This window comes from Podarcis filfolensis (genome assembly GCF_964270895.1).
Source record: "Podarcis filfolensis genome assembly, chromosome: 14".
NCBI classification, from domain to species: Eukaryota; Metazoa; Chordata; class Lepidosauria; order Squamata; family Lacertidae; genus Podarcis; species Podarcis filfolensis.
This window is the reverse complement of record NC_139616.1, coordinates 28,803,195-28,817,239: the sequence shown is the minus strand read 5'-3', so window position 1 is coordinate 28,817,239 and position 14,045 is coordinate 28,803,195. Positions and strand designations below refer to the sequence as shown.

Sequence of the window (14,045 nt, the reverse complement as noted above, 5' to 3'; positions counted from 1 at the left end):
GGTCCATGAGTTCATGAAGAGTCAAATACAACTAAATGACTAAACGACTAAACAACAACAACAAAGTTTGCACCAGGAGAAGTTCCCAAGCCATCTTCAAAGAAACCTCACATACAATGCATTGCAGTAGCATAGCTAGGCCACTTATGGCCACAGCCAGGCTATCTCTGTCCAGAAGGGGCTGCTGATACAATACATCATCCCAAGCCGGCAATGAGAACCATTTCCCCCCATCTGAGCCTCTAAAGCATTTATAGATGGTTGGGAAAATAAATGCCACTTTCAACTCTTCCTTGGTGACCTTCACATTGCTCCATGCTCCTCTTGAGTTATTTTCCCTAACTGGAAAGTGTCCTGGATATGTAACAATGCCTCTTGTTCGTCTGGATGGGGACATGTGGGGATAGGCAGGTTGTCTTCTTCATGGCTAGAGCAAAGTCCTCTGTGCAAAGCTAAAAGACACAGGTGGTGTTCCTTCATGCCTCTGTCCTTGCCAACCTCTACTTTTGTAGAAGCATAGAATTGTAGAGTTGGAAAGTAGCCCCAAGGGTCATCTATTACAACACCCCTGCAATGCATGAATCACAGCTAAAGAATCCCTGACAGATGCCCATCCAACCTCTGTTGCAAAACCGTGAATGAAAGAGAGTCGACCACCTTCCATGGTAAGCTATTCCACTACTGAATAGCTCTTCCTATCAGAAAGTTCTTCCTAATAGTGTTAGTCAGAATATCTTTTTTCTTTGTTCTTTTTTTGTAATTTGGGTCCATTGGTTTGGGTCCTGCCCTCTGGAGCAGCAGGGCAATCTCAGAGCAACCACAGTCTTAGGAGAGACAATTTGGGAATTCTGAAGGTCAAGCAAGCAAGGATATGTTGGGGTCTGGGACAAATTGCTCAGGTGATGAGAAGTTGGTTCAGAATGGTGGGATGCAAAGAGGTATATAAATATAAACATTTTGTAGCACTTTTCAACTCCCTAGTTGTATTTTTCAACTTCCTAAACTGAAACTCAGAAGCTTCAGCTGAGGTGAAGCAGCTGAGGATTTTTCTGAGGAAAACCAAGTTTTGGCAAGGCAAACAGATTTCTCCTGGCTGAATCACACATTTCTGGCTTGATTGACTATTGCAGGTCAATATTAAACAACAAAACTTAACTTCCATACAAATCACGTACACCCACAATGTTCTTGCAAAGGGGCTTATGAGTACTGGCAGGCATGTAGGCACGTTTTAAATGCTTTTGTTGATATTGCAGTATTGTGATTATTATTTTTAAATTAAATAAACAGCTGCAAATAGAAATTAATGTCTTAATATATTTGAGCTGGGGCTTACTGGGGCTCAGGCTCCTAGAATTGCTTTTCAGGGTCAAGAACTCCTCCTGGAAAATGTGAAGTAAGGAATGAACATGTGCAGAGTGACTTTTCCTCATCTCCACTGATTAATCTCAACCAGTATCAGGGATTGTTGCTCGAACCAGGAACCCTGATGGCTCAGGCTGGACCCTCATCTAGTAGGACCTACCTGGGACTCAGAGCCCTGTTCTGGTACAGAAAATGAAAGGGGTGTACAACTGGAGGTCGTGGAACAGGTGAGCAATATGGAGCGACTGCCTGTCAGCTCCAACACTTTGTACCCACAAAGTACTTTAAGTCCTTGCTTGCAGCTGGGTTGATCAGGCTTTTTCACAGGCACCTCTCCTTTTCCTCTGTGGTCATAAGATCTGGAAGCATGCATAGCCTGCATTGCTCCCTCAAGACAAAGTTTTCCTCATGTGAGTGCTTGAGCAAACACTGACGGCAATTCCTTTCTTGCAGAAGTATTTCACTGCACAAATTAATCTGGCATTGATGCACATTGAGGATATATATTTAGATATATTCCCTAAGTTCATATATGCACTAATGAGGTCTGAACTGGCAGAGACTGACCAGGGGCCATGATGGATGTGGCTCAATGAAACAGTCATCCCAGTTTGCAGCAGCTGTGAAAAAAAGGTGGATTCCATATTAGGCAACATTAGGAAATAAATTGAAAATAATACTGCTGACATCATAATGCCTTTTTATATGTGGTGTGACTGTGGAGTCCTAGTTGATGCACCTCAAGAGGGATATTGTAGACACAGAACGGTAGCCACTAAAATTATCAAGGGACTGGAGCAGCTCCCCTATGAGGAAAGATTACAACAATTCAGGCTTTTAAATTTAGATAAAAGTGGGGGGGCAACAGCCATGTGTCCAAGACAGTGGTCTTCAACTGATGGGTTAGGACTCACTAGTGGGTCATGGTCTGATCTAAGGTTGGTCTCGACAGCAGCACTACTACCATACAAATATATGGTGAAAGATTAAGAAGTGGATCCTCAAATGCATTTTTGAGTTAAAAGTGGGTCTTGGGTCTGAAAAGGGTTCTGGATGTAGGATAATAATACACGGTGTGGGGAGAGTGGAAAGGGAGAAGTTCTCACGCTTCCTCTCTCTCACACCCACACGCATTAATGTCCCATTATTCAGGGCAGACGACAGAAAGTGCTCTTTCACACAGCACGTAATTAAACTATGGAATTAACTCACAGAATATGTAGTAATGGCTACCAATTCAGGTGGCTGTAAAAGAGGGTTTGGAAAATTCATAGAAGATAGGGCTACGAGCCATGATGCCCATGTACCACCTCCATTGTTGGAGGTGGTGTACCTCTGAGTACCAGTTGCTGGAGGGATAGCAAGTAGGGAAGATAACAGTTGTGCCCAGGTCCTTCTGTTCCATGTTCAGGTTCTGATATTCCAGGTTCGGCTTGGAGGCTTCCCAGAGGTATCTGGTTGACTACTGTGAGAACAGGGTGCTGGATGAATGAGCCTTTGGTATGATCCAGCGGGGCAAGTTCTGATGCCAACCCTTTGTTGGAGAACATGCTCTCCAAGTTTAGAGTTGGATACAGTCACCCATAGCCCTGATCTCATCTGGAGAGCCAGACTTCCAGGGCTGGCCTGAGCCCCACAGAGAAATGAATTACTGTGTTAATCCCAATACAGCCAGAGGCTTTTTGGTGGCCTTTATCAAGGCTGTTTCTCGGCTTCACTGTCCTTGCTGTGAAATGGGAATGATGGTGCCCTTTAACTCACAAGGGTGTCACAAAGCCAAACAAGGAAAGTCTGGTTTCTGCTTTGCTGTCAAAGCAGAAACCATTCTGCATCCATGCCTATCTGTAATTTCCACAATGCATACCATGGCCAAGTAAATAATTTGCTTTCATATCACATACATGCAGGTTTAAAATAACCCTTTAATTCTAGAGCGGTTTTGGCAGAGATGCATTTTGAAAGGTTACGTGAGTCATAATCTAATCCAAACAGCAGCAAAAGGAAGCTTAAGAAATCTAACGACCATAGAAGCACATCCAGAAGGAAACTCGGCTGGAGAGATACCATCCATTAAAGAGGGCAAGTGCCACAAAATGCCCCGTTCAGGGCACCTGTGAATTGGGCTGTGTTTTTATGGTGTTTTTTCATGGCGTCACTTGAGCAAAAGACCAAAATGCAAGAGCTGGTTCCTAGGTAGAAGCAGACAGCTGTTAGTAAGCAAGAGCAATGCAATAGCCTATCTTGAAGACAGTGTGGGAGCTAGAAGGGTATCAAACACCTGAGAGAGAGGGTACCTGGGAGAGAGCAGGATAGGAAGGGGTGAAGCTGAGCAATGAGTATGCAGACTGAGCTGTTGCATTATGAAGACTAAGAGCCTCAGCCAAAGTTGTCTTGCTTACATGCTTCCCATTAGGGTACCTGGTTGGCCACTGTGAGACAAAGGTGCTGGACTAGATGTTCTTATGTTCATCATTCAGTGTAATCCTAAATTGGAAGACATAGATATACATTGAGGCAGGGAGGGAATGTTGAGGAGTGAGGTCAGAGGACAACATAATGCCTAAAGAAAAGACAATGATAATTATATCCAAGCAAAATAGTCACAGTGGCCATAAACAAAATGCTGGTGGTGATGACACAAACATTCTAGCATGGCTAAACTAAATGACATGAACAGTGGAATAAAAACTGAAAATCTCCATTCAAGCCACAGGTGACAGAATTGAATTTCCTGTTAAACTGCAAATCAGTCCTTTCACACTGGAGTTTCCCTTTGCTCTAACGTGGCTCTTTTAAGAGACGAATTGGACTGTTCTGTGAGATTGAAATATTTTCCCACTGGTTTCTGAATATTGCCTTTCTGATGTGATTTGTGCCCACTTATTGTTTTGCAGAAAGCCTGACTTGTTGGTCTTGTGTAATATGCTTTGCTGGCAGATTATATTGCATATAATCTACCATATATTTTGGAAGATGAGCAGGTGAATGAACACTCTGATGTTGTGGGTTCTATAACTAGGTTCTATTGCTAGGTTCTATAGCAGTGTTGCCAGAGTAGATATGTGGACAGAGCTGGAATCTGGGTCCATTGCAGGGCCTGGTCCTTTGTGTGTCTGTTATGTGGCCTGTTGTTGCTGGTGAATAGCTAGTTTAAGTTAGAGGTGGGGGAGACATCTGTAATACCTTCCCCCAAAGGCTTATAAAAGGGAAGAATCATTATCCTGGATGGGCTGTAGATCCTTGATTATGACATTATGAGCTTGGAGGGTCAGTCTGAATGATGCCCTAAGTCCCTTCCAGTTCTTGGGGTCATGTACCCAGTGAGGGTTAGACACTAATGTAGGAGATTGCTGGACTGGTCAGACAAGTTTCATTGTAAGACAATGACCTTAGCCAGCCACTGAAGTGTCATCATCAGCATCCCAAAATAATAAGCTAGGTTGCAAGTGGCTGTGCCTTCCAAGCTAATGGATGGGTCTTTCCTCCACACCACCTCTCCTAGCTGCTATGTAGGAGAACAATAGCCTGCATGGGCTGTGTGAACTGAGCTTGATAGCAGGCTGGAAGCGGGAGACACAGACATGCTTGCTCTGTGCTGGATCTAAAGCTTCAAATAATGTAGAAGCATTATCTTTTCAGGGTGTTAGTGTTGTGAGCCCCTCCATCTTATGATCAGGTTGTGTATATATGTGTAAATAAAACAATATATCCTAAGACAGCACAGTCTCTACTGACCTTCATTCCATGGAACCCAAATTTGGGTAAGCACTGGAACCCCTGGAGTCTCTTGCCACTCAGAGACTGGGGTGGCATGTAACTATTCACTGGAGTGGTTTCAACAAAGCCGGTGGGTGACAGAGAGGTGTTCTGCCATTTTCCATTATAGGTCTGTGCTACAGTGGATTATTCCTAGGCACCTGCCTGCTCTTACTAAACTGCTTTTTCACATCAATGGGTGGAGATTGCAGCCTAAGAAATGACTGATGCAAATCCTTAAGCTGTGAGCCTCTCTTTGATGAGTCAGAGCAGATGCAGTTGTACTTTAGGGCTTTGTTGCAGACAATGGATTTTGTAGCATGTTCTGGATGGGAGCTAGATGCATGTAGATACACATCCTTAGTATGGTTCTGATATAAAGTTGAGCTTATGTATCCATTTTTAGGTCACTGCACAGTCATGTTCAGAAAGTGAGGCTGCCACCTGGATGGGTCTAGGCTCAGGTGGATGGTGAGGTGGAAGTTCTGGTGGAACAGCATAAGCACTGTGTCCAAATGATAAGGATGGGAGACAGGAACTGAGAAAGCAAATGGTAGTTCCAAGCTGGCCATGAAAAAGTTAGCAGATTGTGAAGCCATGTCAACCTCTATGGTAGTGCCACAGATCTGGTGCTCCAGCATAACTAGCCATCAAACTCTGTCACTTTATACTTACCTATAATTACCTCAGTTTGGGGAAAAACAGGCATCTCCAACCTTGTATATGGTCACCTTAACTATTTTGAATCCTTATGGGCTGTCTGGAGAGTCGATGTGGTGTGGTGGTTAGAATGTCAGACCAGGACCTGGGAGACCAGGGTTCAAATCTTCACTCAGCCATGAAGCTCACTAGGTGACTTTGGGTCGGAGGGGGAGAACCGTGTAGGCCACTTTGTGAGTTTCTTGTAGAAAAGGGGGGTGTAAGTGCAATAAATGAATACGCATTTCATTTTCCTGTGACATCACTTCGCTCCATCCATTCCCCTCTGTGGGGGAAACTCTATATTTATCTACCTACAGTATAAGCCTATTTAGGAGTACCTTCCACACATTTAATGAAGTGGACTCTAGTTCACAAAAGCTTGTGCCATAATAAGATCGTTGGTCTTTAAGATCTCACAGGGAAACAAAGGGCTCCAAGCAACTTTGCTAGTAAACTAGCACTTTGATTTTCCTTTAGTCAAAAGTAGTGAGATGGTACTCACATGATAGTACAGGAACACAGGAAGCTTCCTTATACCAGATGAAACCAGTAAGTATTTTCTACACTGACAGGCATCAGTTGTCTGAGGCTCCAGACCATGTTCTCCTCTAGTCTTACCAGGAGATGCAGGGTCTTGAACCTGGGACCTTCTGCATGCAAAGCAGATGCATTTCCACTGAGCTAGGAAACATAGGAAGGAACATAGGGAGCAGCCTTATACAACATAAGCCCATTGGTCTATCTAGCTCTATATTGCCTGCACTGATAGGCAGCAGCTCTGCAGCATTTTTACTAGGGGTCTATCCCAGCCCTACCAGAAGATGCTGGTTGCTGAACCCGGAAACTATTGTATGCAAAGTAGTTGTTCTATCCCTGAGCTATAGTCCTTCCCCACAGCATCTTGATAAACCTGTGGGAAAGTTTTTGTGAGTGTTATAGGAGAGAAATGTGTGCTTGTGTGCGTGCACATGCCTGCGTGTGCATACCTCGTGTGCCTTGCTTGTGTGCGTGAGGGGGGGGAGGGAATTGAGTTCCCTGGAAAGCCAACCCCCCCGCCTCGAACTCTCATGTAATCAGCCACTTCTCTACCTTCTCCTCGGCTCGGTTCTTCCTTCCAGGCAGCTGTGCGATCTCTGCATCACTCGCTTCCAGTATTTTGGGAGGGACATGGGCAGCTGGGACAAGCAGCTGCTCACCAGTCCGAGTGTCAAAGCTCAGGTGCAGGCGGCGGCGGCGGCAGCAGCAGCAGCAGCAGCAAGAGCAGGAGCAGCAGCAGCAGCAGCAGGGAAGCGCCTCGCCTGCTGATGGGAGCAGCCATCCTCCTCCTCCTCCACCTCCTTCACCAAAAAGTTCCAGCAGAATCCCTCCTGGAGAGCGCCGGAGGCGAGTGGGAGGCGCCTCCTTACATCACAGGGAGCCGGAGTCTAGAATCGCGGGAGCTGTCCACTTCAGCACCACCACACTCCAGGGCACGGGCAGGCGCGCAGGGAGCTGTCCGCTTCAGCACCGCGTCGCCCGAGCGGGCGGCGGCAGCAGCAGCGGGAAGGGAGCGGCCCTCTCCAACCCAAGGAGCCCACCCACCCCGCTGCTTGGCTGGGGGGAATCCATCCCTCCAGCGCCGAGCTGGGGGCGGGCCTGCTCAGCACCACAGGGGACCCGGGAGTGACTTCCCTTTCCAGTCGCGGGCTCCGCACCTCTGGCAGTTTTCGCCGCCGCCGCCGCCTTTGCTTGTCGCTTCAGAGACGGGGAGGGGGCTTGGGGCGATCTCCTCTTCTCTCCATCGCCAGTCGTGGGGGATATTTCCACCCAGCTGCTTTTAAAGCACCTGTTTCTGTCTATTCCACCCGCATCCTCTCTCCCACCTCTTCCTCTCTGTAGCACACACACGCAGACACACACCGTGTTGATCTCGAGCTCTTTGGAATTTTTTATTTATTTTTTTTGCTCTTGTGACAGGCGTCTGGCTCTCCCAGGCTGAACCAAGGACAAGCCGCACGCCTCTGAGCCCGGCGTGCGGGGTCTGGATCGGGGATGAGCAGCAGGCGCCTGGCTGGATCTCAGCCTCATGCTCCATCCAAGAGGGGCAGGGAGGAGATCCCTCGAAACGCAGAAGACCAGCACCTGAGGAGCCCGCGGGGTCCCCCTCCTCTGGTCTGGAGAGCCCGGTTCGTGTAGAGAAGGGGCAGCCCTTCCCCTGCATGCCTCCGGCCCCCTAGCTCCAGGGGAGTGTGAGCGACACCTTTGCCTTCTTTCTCCCTCTGCCTTGCCTTCCCCTCCGGTTGGCTGCCCACGATACCATGCATCATTATGAGGATGTGTGACAGAGGTATCCAGATGCTGATCACCACCCTGGGAGCCTTTGCAGCGTTCAGCCTCATGACCATCGCGGTGGGCACAGACTATTGGCTGTATTCCAGGGGGGTGTGCAGGACTAAGTCCACAAACGACAATGACACCAGCAGGAAAAACGAAGAAGTCATGACCCACTCAGGCTTGTGGAGGACCTGCTGCTTGGAAGGTATTGAAACCCAACTCTTTGTTGCCAGCTCTGGGCTCTCCTCGTCTTTTGGAAGTGAGCTGGGATGGGGTGAAAGGAGGACTGCTGGGACTAATGTTGTAGCACAGTCAGGGGAAGTGGTGTTGCTTCCATGGGGAAAGTTTGGCTTTGCCTGAGAGATGCAGAGAGAACCCACAGCCCTAGAAACTTCCCTTTGGGCCCTTAGAGTCTCAAGCCTTTACCTGGGTCTGCTTCTAGCTTCGGACTCTGCTCTGACTTCTTTTTGGCTAAACATTGCAGTGTGGGTCTCAGGACACAACACCGAGGTGGGAAAGGGCTGTTGCACACTTGTGGGCTTCAGACTGTGACATTTGGTTGACTACTGTGTGAGAACAAGATATTAGAATAGGTGGATCCAGTTGCAGGGCTCTTGTGATGCTCTTACGGTGTCCTGCTCCATTGTTACATGTCTATATGTTACAATCTATGCCAGGAAGACAGGCAAGCATTAGATGGTCAGGTAATGGCAAAGCCAAGCCCTGCCCATTAAGAGAGTAGGAAGGGTTGAGAGAGTAGGAAGAATATATTTTCATGCATGCTTTGACTCCTGCAAAGATGGGACTAGAATTTGTGCCGCAGGGTAGGCTGGGGTGACTGTTTTCTCTGACCAGGGCTCACTTGTTGCAGAGGTGTGTGTGTGTGCATTTAACAAAAGGTTCCTTGGGAAACTGATCATGAACCAAATGACCATTGAGCAAGTCGAGGTTTTTTTGTTTTGTTTTTAGTGTTGTGGTGTTTTAGTTAACCCTCCTTGGCTGTGGAGATGGTGTGGGCATTGAAGGAGTGTTATTAGGCAATGACAAATACCAGCATCCGAAGGAGCACTTGAATTCTGGGTTTCTCTCTTTGTGTTATTGAATGTCACCTTCATTAAGATCATGGTGTGAATCTGAGGGGCTACAAAGGGACTTCTACAATATGACAAGAACACTTTATACTGTCCTTCCTTCTTTCCTTCCTTCCTTCCTTCCTTCCTTCCTTCCTTCCTTCCTTCCTTCCTTCCTTCCTTCCTTCCTCGGTCTCCCTCACACTCAGTTTCTGCTGTTGTCACAATAGTTATCTGTATGTTACAAGAGAAAGTGATTTAAGCCACATACGTAAATAATCCCAGGCGCTACATTATGTTCCCCACCACCACCATTCCCCACAAGCAAGACTAAGTAGACTAGCACAGCTGCAGGTTTTTTAAAATGAGCTAATCCCCACCCCCACCCCACCCTTCTCTCTGTTTCAAGCCACAGAGGTTTGGAGTCTTTCTCTGTCTTTACGCACTGTTGCAAGAGAATGCTCATGTGGTCCATTAGCCTGGTGGTCCTCAAACTTCCAGAGAGCTGGGCCAAAAAGGAAGCCAAATTTATCTCTCAAGCTGCCTGTTATCAGCAGCTTCAGTGAGTCATCAGGGAAGTGTTCCATGTCTCTGCCCACTAGTCTTTAACCGCTCCCCCCCCCCCCCAGCTTGTGTAGGTGGATAAATGCAAAGATCCCACTCTTTGGCAACTGCTGCATGAAGCGATGTGGGGAGAGGGTGTTCTCACTGCCCACAGTCCCCTGTCAATGCCTCTTCCCTGTGTATCCCCCATCCAGAAAACCTACTCTAGCTTATATATAGTCTTGGCTCAGCCTTCCTCGTATCTTTCTGTAGAAGCTTCAGTTCACCTTTTGCAGCTGATCATTGCTCCAGGTGGGCCATGTGAAGAGGTCCATTGAAGGGACAGGCGGTCTGATGTCTTTGAGAAAGAGGCAGGCAGCTCAGTCCAAGGTCAATGGGTAGTCAGGCTAAGGAAGGTCATGAGAGTGAAGGATGGAGGGGTGGTGGGGGTGGTGGGAGTTCAACCATCCTTCTCACCTCTATGCCAGAACAAGAAACAAGGCACACTCCTTTTTCCTGGAGCAACTGATGGTCATTCTGTAAGCCAAGGACTTAAGAGAGACAGAATTATTCTGCAACCCAAAATGTCCAAAGGGGGGGGGGGGTAAATGAAAGAGGAAAGGATGGAGTCACAAACATTAGTTGGTCCAATATTTCCCCCCCCCCAAAAAAAAAACCCACTTTTTGTCTCAAAAAGACACACAAGGTGACTATATAGTTTCAGTCTCAATTCCTTACACTGGACCAAGCTGAGCACATTCACACAGCATCCAAATTCCTCTCAGGAGAGAGAAATTGAGACAAGCCCTCATGCTCATCACTCAAGAGTCCCAAATACCCGAGTCTTTGGCATCCATAGTACTCACCAGCAAGGCTAATTCTATTGCTCTTGATGCTAACTGCTGCTCCAAGATTTGGTTTTAGCAGTAGTACGTATCTAGGAGGTAGATATTTTCAGGACGCACCTTATTTCTGTTGTTGCGAGTTGTTTCAAACTGTTTTAACTGTTGCAACCAGCTCAGTGACTTTAGGGTGAAGGGAGGGTGGTGGTGATGACGTCCCATTTTCCTAGAGACAGAAAATTATGGGGAGGCATCACTTGGGCCTGCGTCACAACGTAAGTGCCTTGGAGCTTAAGAGAGGCTCCAACAGGCATGTTGGGCAGTAACTTTCTTCTGATTGCAGCGGTTGCTTCTGTTGCCATCAAATGCTGTGTCAATTTAACACCTGGCTGTGAATGGCTTTCTGGCTGCCCAGTGCTTCATTAGCCTCCTTGTTATGCATCTCTGGACTGGGAAATTATCTGGCTCCGTTGATCAATGGAAGGATCTGTCTGCTTCAAATGTGATGCTCAGAGATCTGAGTAGAAAGACTGAGAGGCAATTTCTCTTTCCCCTTTCCTCTCACGCTTATGTAGTTTGGAATATTTGATTTACAGGAATGGGATACAGACGCCATCCCTACGTTGCAAATGGTACTATGTGTGTGTAGGGGGCTTTATTTCGAATCTCAGCTCAGGCAAGAGCTTGCTAGGTGTCATTAAGTCAGATGTTGACAGGCAGATTAGAGTGTTGGACTAGGGCCTGGGAGAGACCAGTGTTCGAAACCCCGCTAAGCCATGAAGCTCACTGGATGACCTTGGGCCATTCACTGTTTCTCGGGGTTACCAACCTCACAGGGTTGTTGTGGGCATAAAATGGGGAGAAGGAAAACTACATTGAACTCCTTGGTGGAAAAGGTGGGATAGAAATGCAGTAAATAAATTAGAAAAGTAATGAAATGGTTTGAGCGACAACGCTCACCAGCCTTGACTTTGGGCTGTGCTGCATGAGACTGGTGGGAATTATCCAAAACACAGAGGTGGATGGGAAACAAAGCTGAGAGTGGCTGCCTTAGGCAGCCCTCAACCTGCACATTCTCGGTGCAATAGAGGGTTGATGATAATATCAGACTACCTTTCAGGGTAGTTGTAAGGATTGTGGAGTGCTGTGAACACCTTCAATGTTCATGTAAATTAACAGTAAATATTATGATGATGATTTCACTTTATCTCCATGGGAGCAAGCAAAAGATATCCAAACTCAAACAGGTGTCGGGAAGCTCAAGGTCATTCCTGAAAGAGGTAGCTGCTCTTCCATGTTGAATTCCTAACTAAAATGGGAGACACTTTGAGGCTCAAGCTAAAGTGTGGGGATTAATATTTCTTCCAACATTTAAACAGAGCGGAATCAAATTTATCCTCCCTCCATCCCCCACTACAAAAGCACTGAGGCATCAAACAATGCAATGGAGTTGCCAACTTTTGAAGCAGCCTCTGTAGCTCTGCCTGCAATGGATGTGAGCAGCCTCGTCTGCCGAGTCCTGCAGATCCAGTGCCTGTTAAAGGCACAAGAGCAAGCCAGGCCTCCTTTTCTCCCTTGCCCTTACACTCCAATCAATGGCCAGTTGTTGACAACCCAGCATTGTTGAAGAAGGTCAGCTTCTTGTCACAAGAAGGCGCAGGCACCCACTTGCCCTTTGCCTGGGAGTTTGCTTTGTGATCTGCTGGCTGGTGTGGTGCTCGAAGAGCCGCAGTTTCCTCCAGCAAAATTTGAGCAGCAAAACTGTCTAAAGGGACATTTTGCCCCCTCCTTTCCCAGCTGAGCTTCCCATGAACGGGTCAAGTACGTAGCTTGTAGAAGAATCCATTGGGTCTGGTTCTTGAAGCCAAGGATACCTGAAGCACTGAGATGCTCCTGCTGAATATGAGATGCACATGGCAATCAGGGGCTTCTCTAAGAAATCATCTGGGTGTATTCTCAAGTATAAAATCCCAGTGCTAGCTAGCTCACTGTTCCAGATGGCCTTTAATAGTGTTTCAAAAGAGGTGCAGAGAACAGGGATGGTGAACCCTCCGGCCCTCCGGGTGTTGCTGAACTCTCATCAGCACCAGCTAGTGTGGCCAGTTGTCAGAGAGAATGGGATTTGTAGCCCTTGCCTGTGCAGCAGGCAGTAATGAGTTACAACGACTAAATGGAGCTTCCATGAACAGAAGGAGTCTACCTGTGAACCTCAGGTGCTGGAAACAAACATTGTATCCATGTGTTACTTGCAGGTTTCTCAGACGCTTCTGCTTGGATGAATGTTTGGCTAGATTGAACTTTGGTCTTTTTCGTTCAATATTACTCCCACGTCAAGAACTCTTATCATCACGATTTCTCTGAGTACCATGAGCATTAATAACACTGAGAGAGGGAGAAAGGTACACACACAGAGAGAGAGAGAGACTTCCTTTGTTGAAGATGCCCATGTCTGCAGTATCCACATTTCTGGATTTTGAAATGTGCTAAATGTGTCTGACTCCTAGTGCTCTAAATGTTGGCGCTCAAAGAGTCAGCACCAACAGATCTAGTAACCATTCCCATGAGAGGGGCATAGTTATGCTTTTGCATTGAAAGAAAAGCACTCTGTACCTGCCCAAGCTCGCTAATTATTTCACAAGCTCCCCAGCTGCTAGATGCGAAAAAATAAAATAAAATAAAATAAAATAAAATAAAAGCTCAATGTTGCTCCTCTGCTCCCATCAACCGTTCAGATGAACATCACAAACTATTTGCATGTCCGGCAGAAAATTCACCTGCACTTGGAAGCCAGCCAGAATGACCAGGAGAAGTTACCGGTACATCATGAGGAGCAAATGAGGCAATTGAGGAGCATATGACCCCCCCCCCCACCATCCCAGTGTGGAGGAGCCCTACCATTGCAGTTTAATTAAGGGATTGAGGTGGAGGACTGAGTAGGAATAAGATGCATGTGGAAATGTTGTTACCACACACACACTATGGTGGTGCTACTGCTGTCAAGCCTGTGGTTAAGCTAGCATTACACACATACACACACACATACACAGGGGGGGGGGATTGCATGATCTAAAGTGCCTTCAATAGAAAGGAACGCCGTTCAGTGGCAAAGTATCTGATTTACATGCACTGTGTCCAACTTTCAATCCCTGATATCTCCATTTGGATCTGGAAGAGACGCCCTGAATGAAAGAGAGCAGCACTCTGCCTGGAGAGACACTGCCGGTCAGTGTAGACAATACTGAGCTCAATGGACCAAATGGTCTGACTCAGGATAAGGCAACTTCCAATGTTCCTAATGCTTGGAACATTCAATACCAATAGACTGGAAGCTATTCTATTTTACTTATTCCCGTAATGTATTTTTCGCCCAGTCTTCCTCACAAATGATCTCAAGGTGGGTGAAAATTCCCTCGATGTACAGGACAAATCTATTTAACAACAAAGGCATGTAAAG

At 46.8% G+C, this 14,045-nt stretch overlaps 1 protein-coding gene and 1 long non-coding RNA gene across 3 annotated transcripts in view; one reads left to right on the top strand and one right to left on the bottom strand.

Moving 5' to 3' along the window:
• Positions 1–3,267: 3,267 nt before the first annotated feature.
• LOC310748800 lies at positions 3,268–4,538 on the bottom strand. The gene is made up of 2 exons (XR_014541368.1): positions 3,660–4,538; positions 3,268–3,554 (listed from the first exon to the last, which is right to left on the bottom strand). It is a non-coding gene; the product is annotated as an uncharacterized lncRNA (long non-coding RNA).
• A 2,044-nt stretch (positions 4,539–6,582) lies between these two features.
• The window catches only part of CACNG3 (calcium voltage-gated channel auxiliary subunit gamma 3), a 68,677-nt gene continuing 61,214 nt past the window's right edge, over positions 6,583–14,045 (top strand). Inside the window, exon 1 of one of the 2 annotated variants that reach the window (XM_083584685.1) lies at positions 6,583–8,341. In XM_083584685.1, the coding sequence (XP_083440811.1) occupies positions 8,131–8,341 (211 nt within the window). In that variant the 5' untranslated portion in view covers positions 6,583–8,130. The remainder of the gene's footprint in view (positions 8,342–14,045) is intronic. The other variant, XM_083584684.1, reaches the window with a different exon arrangement.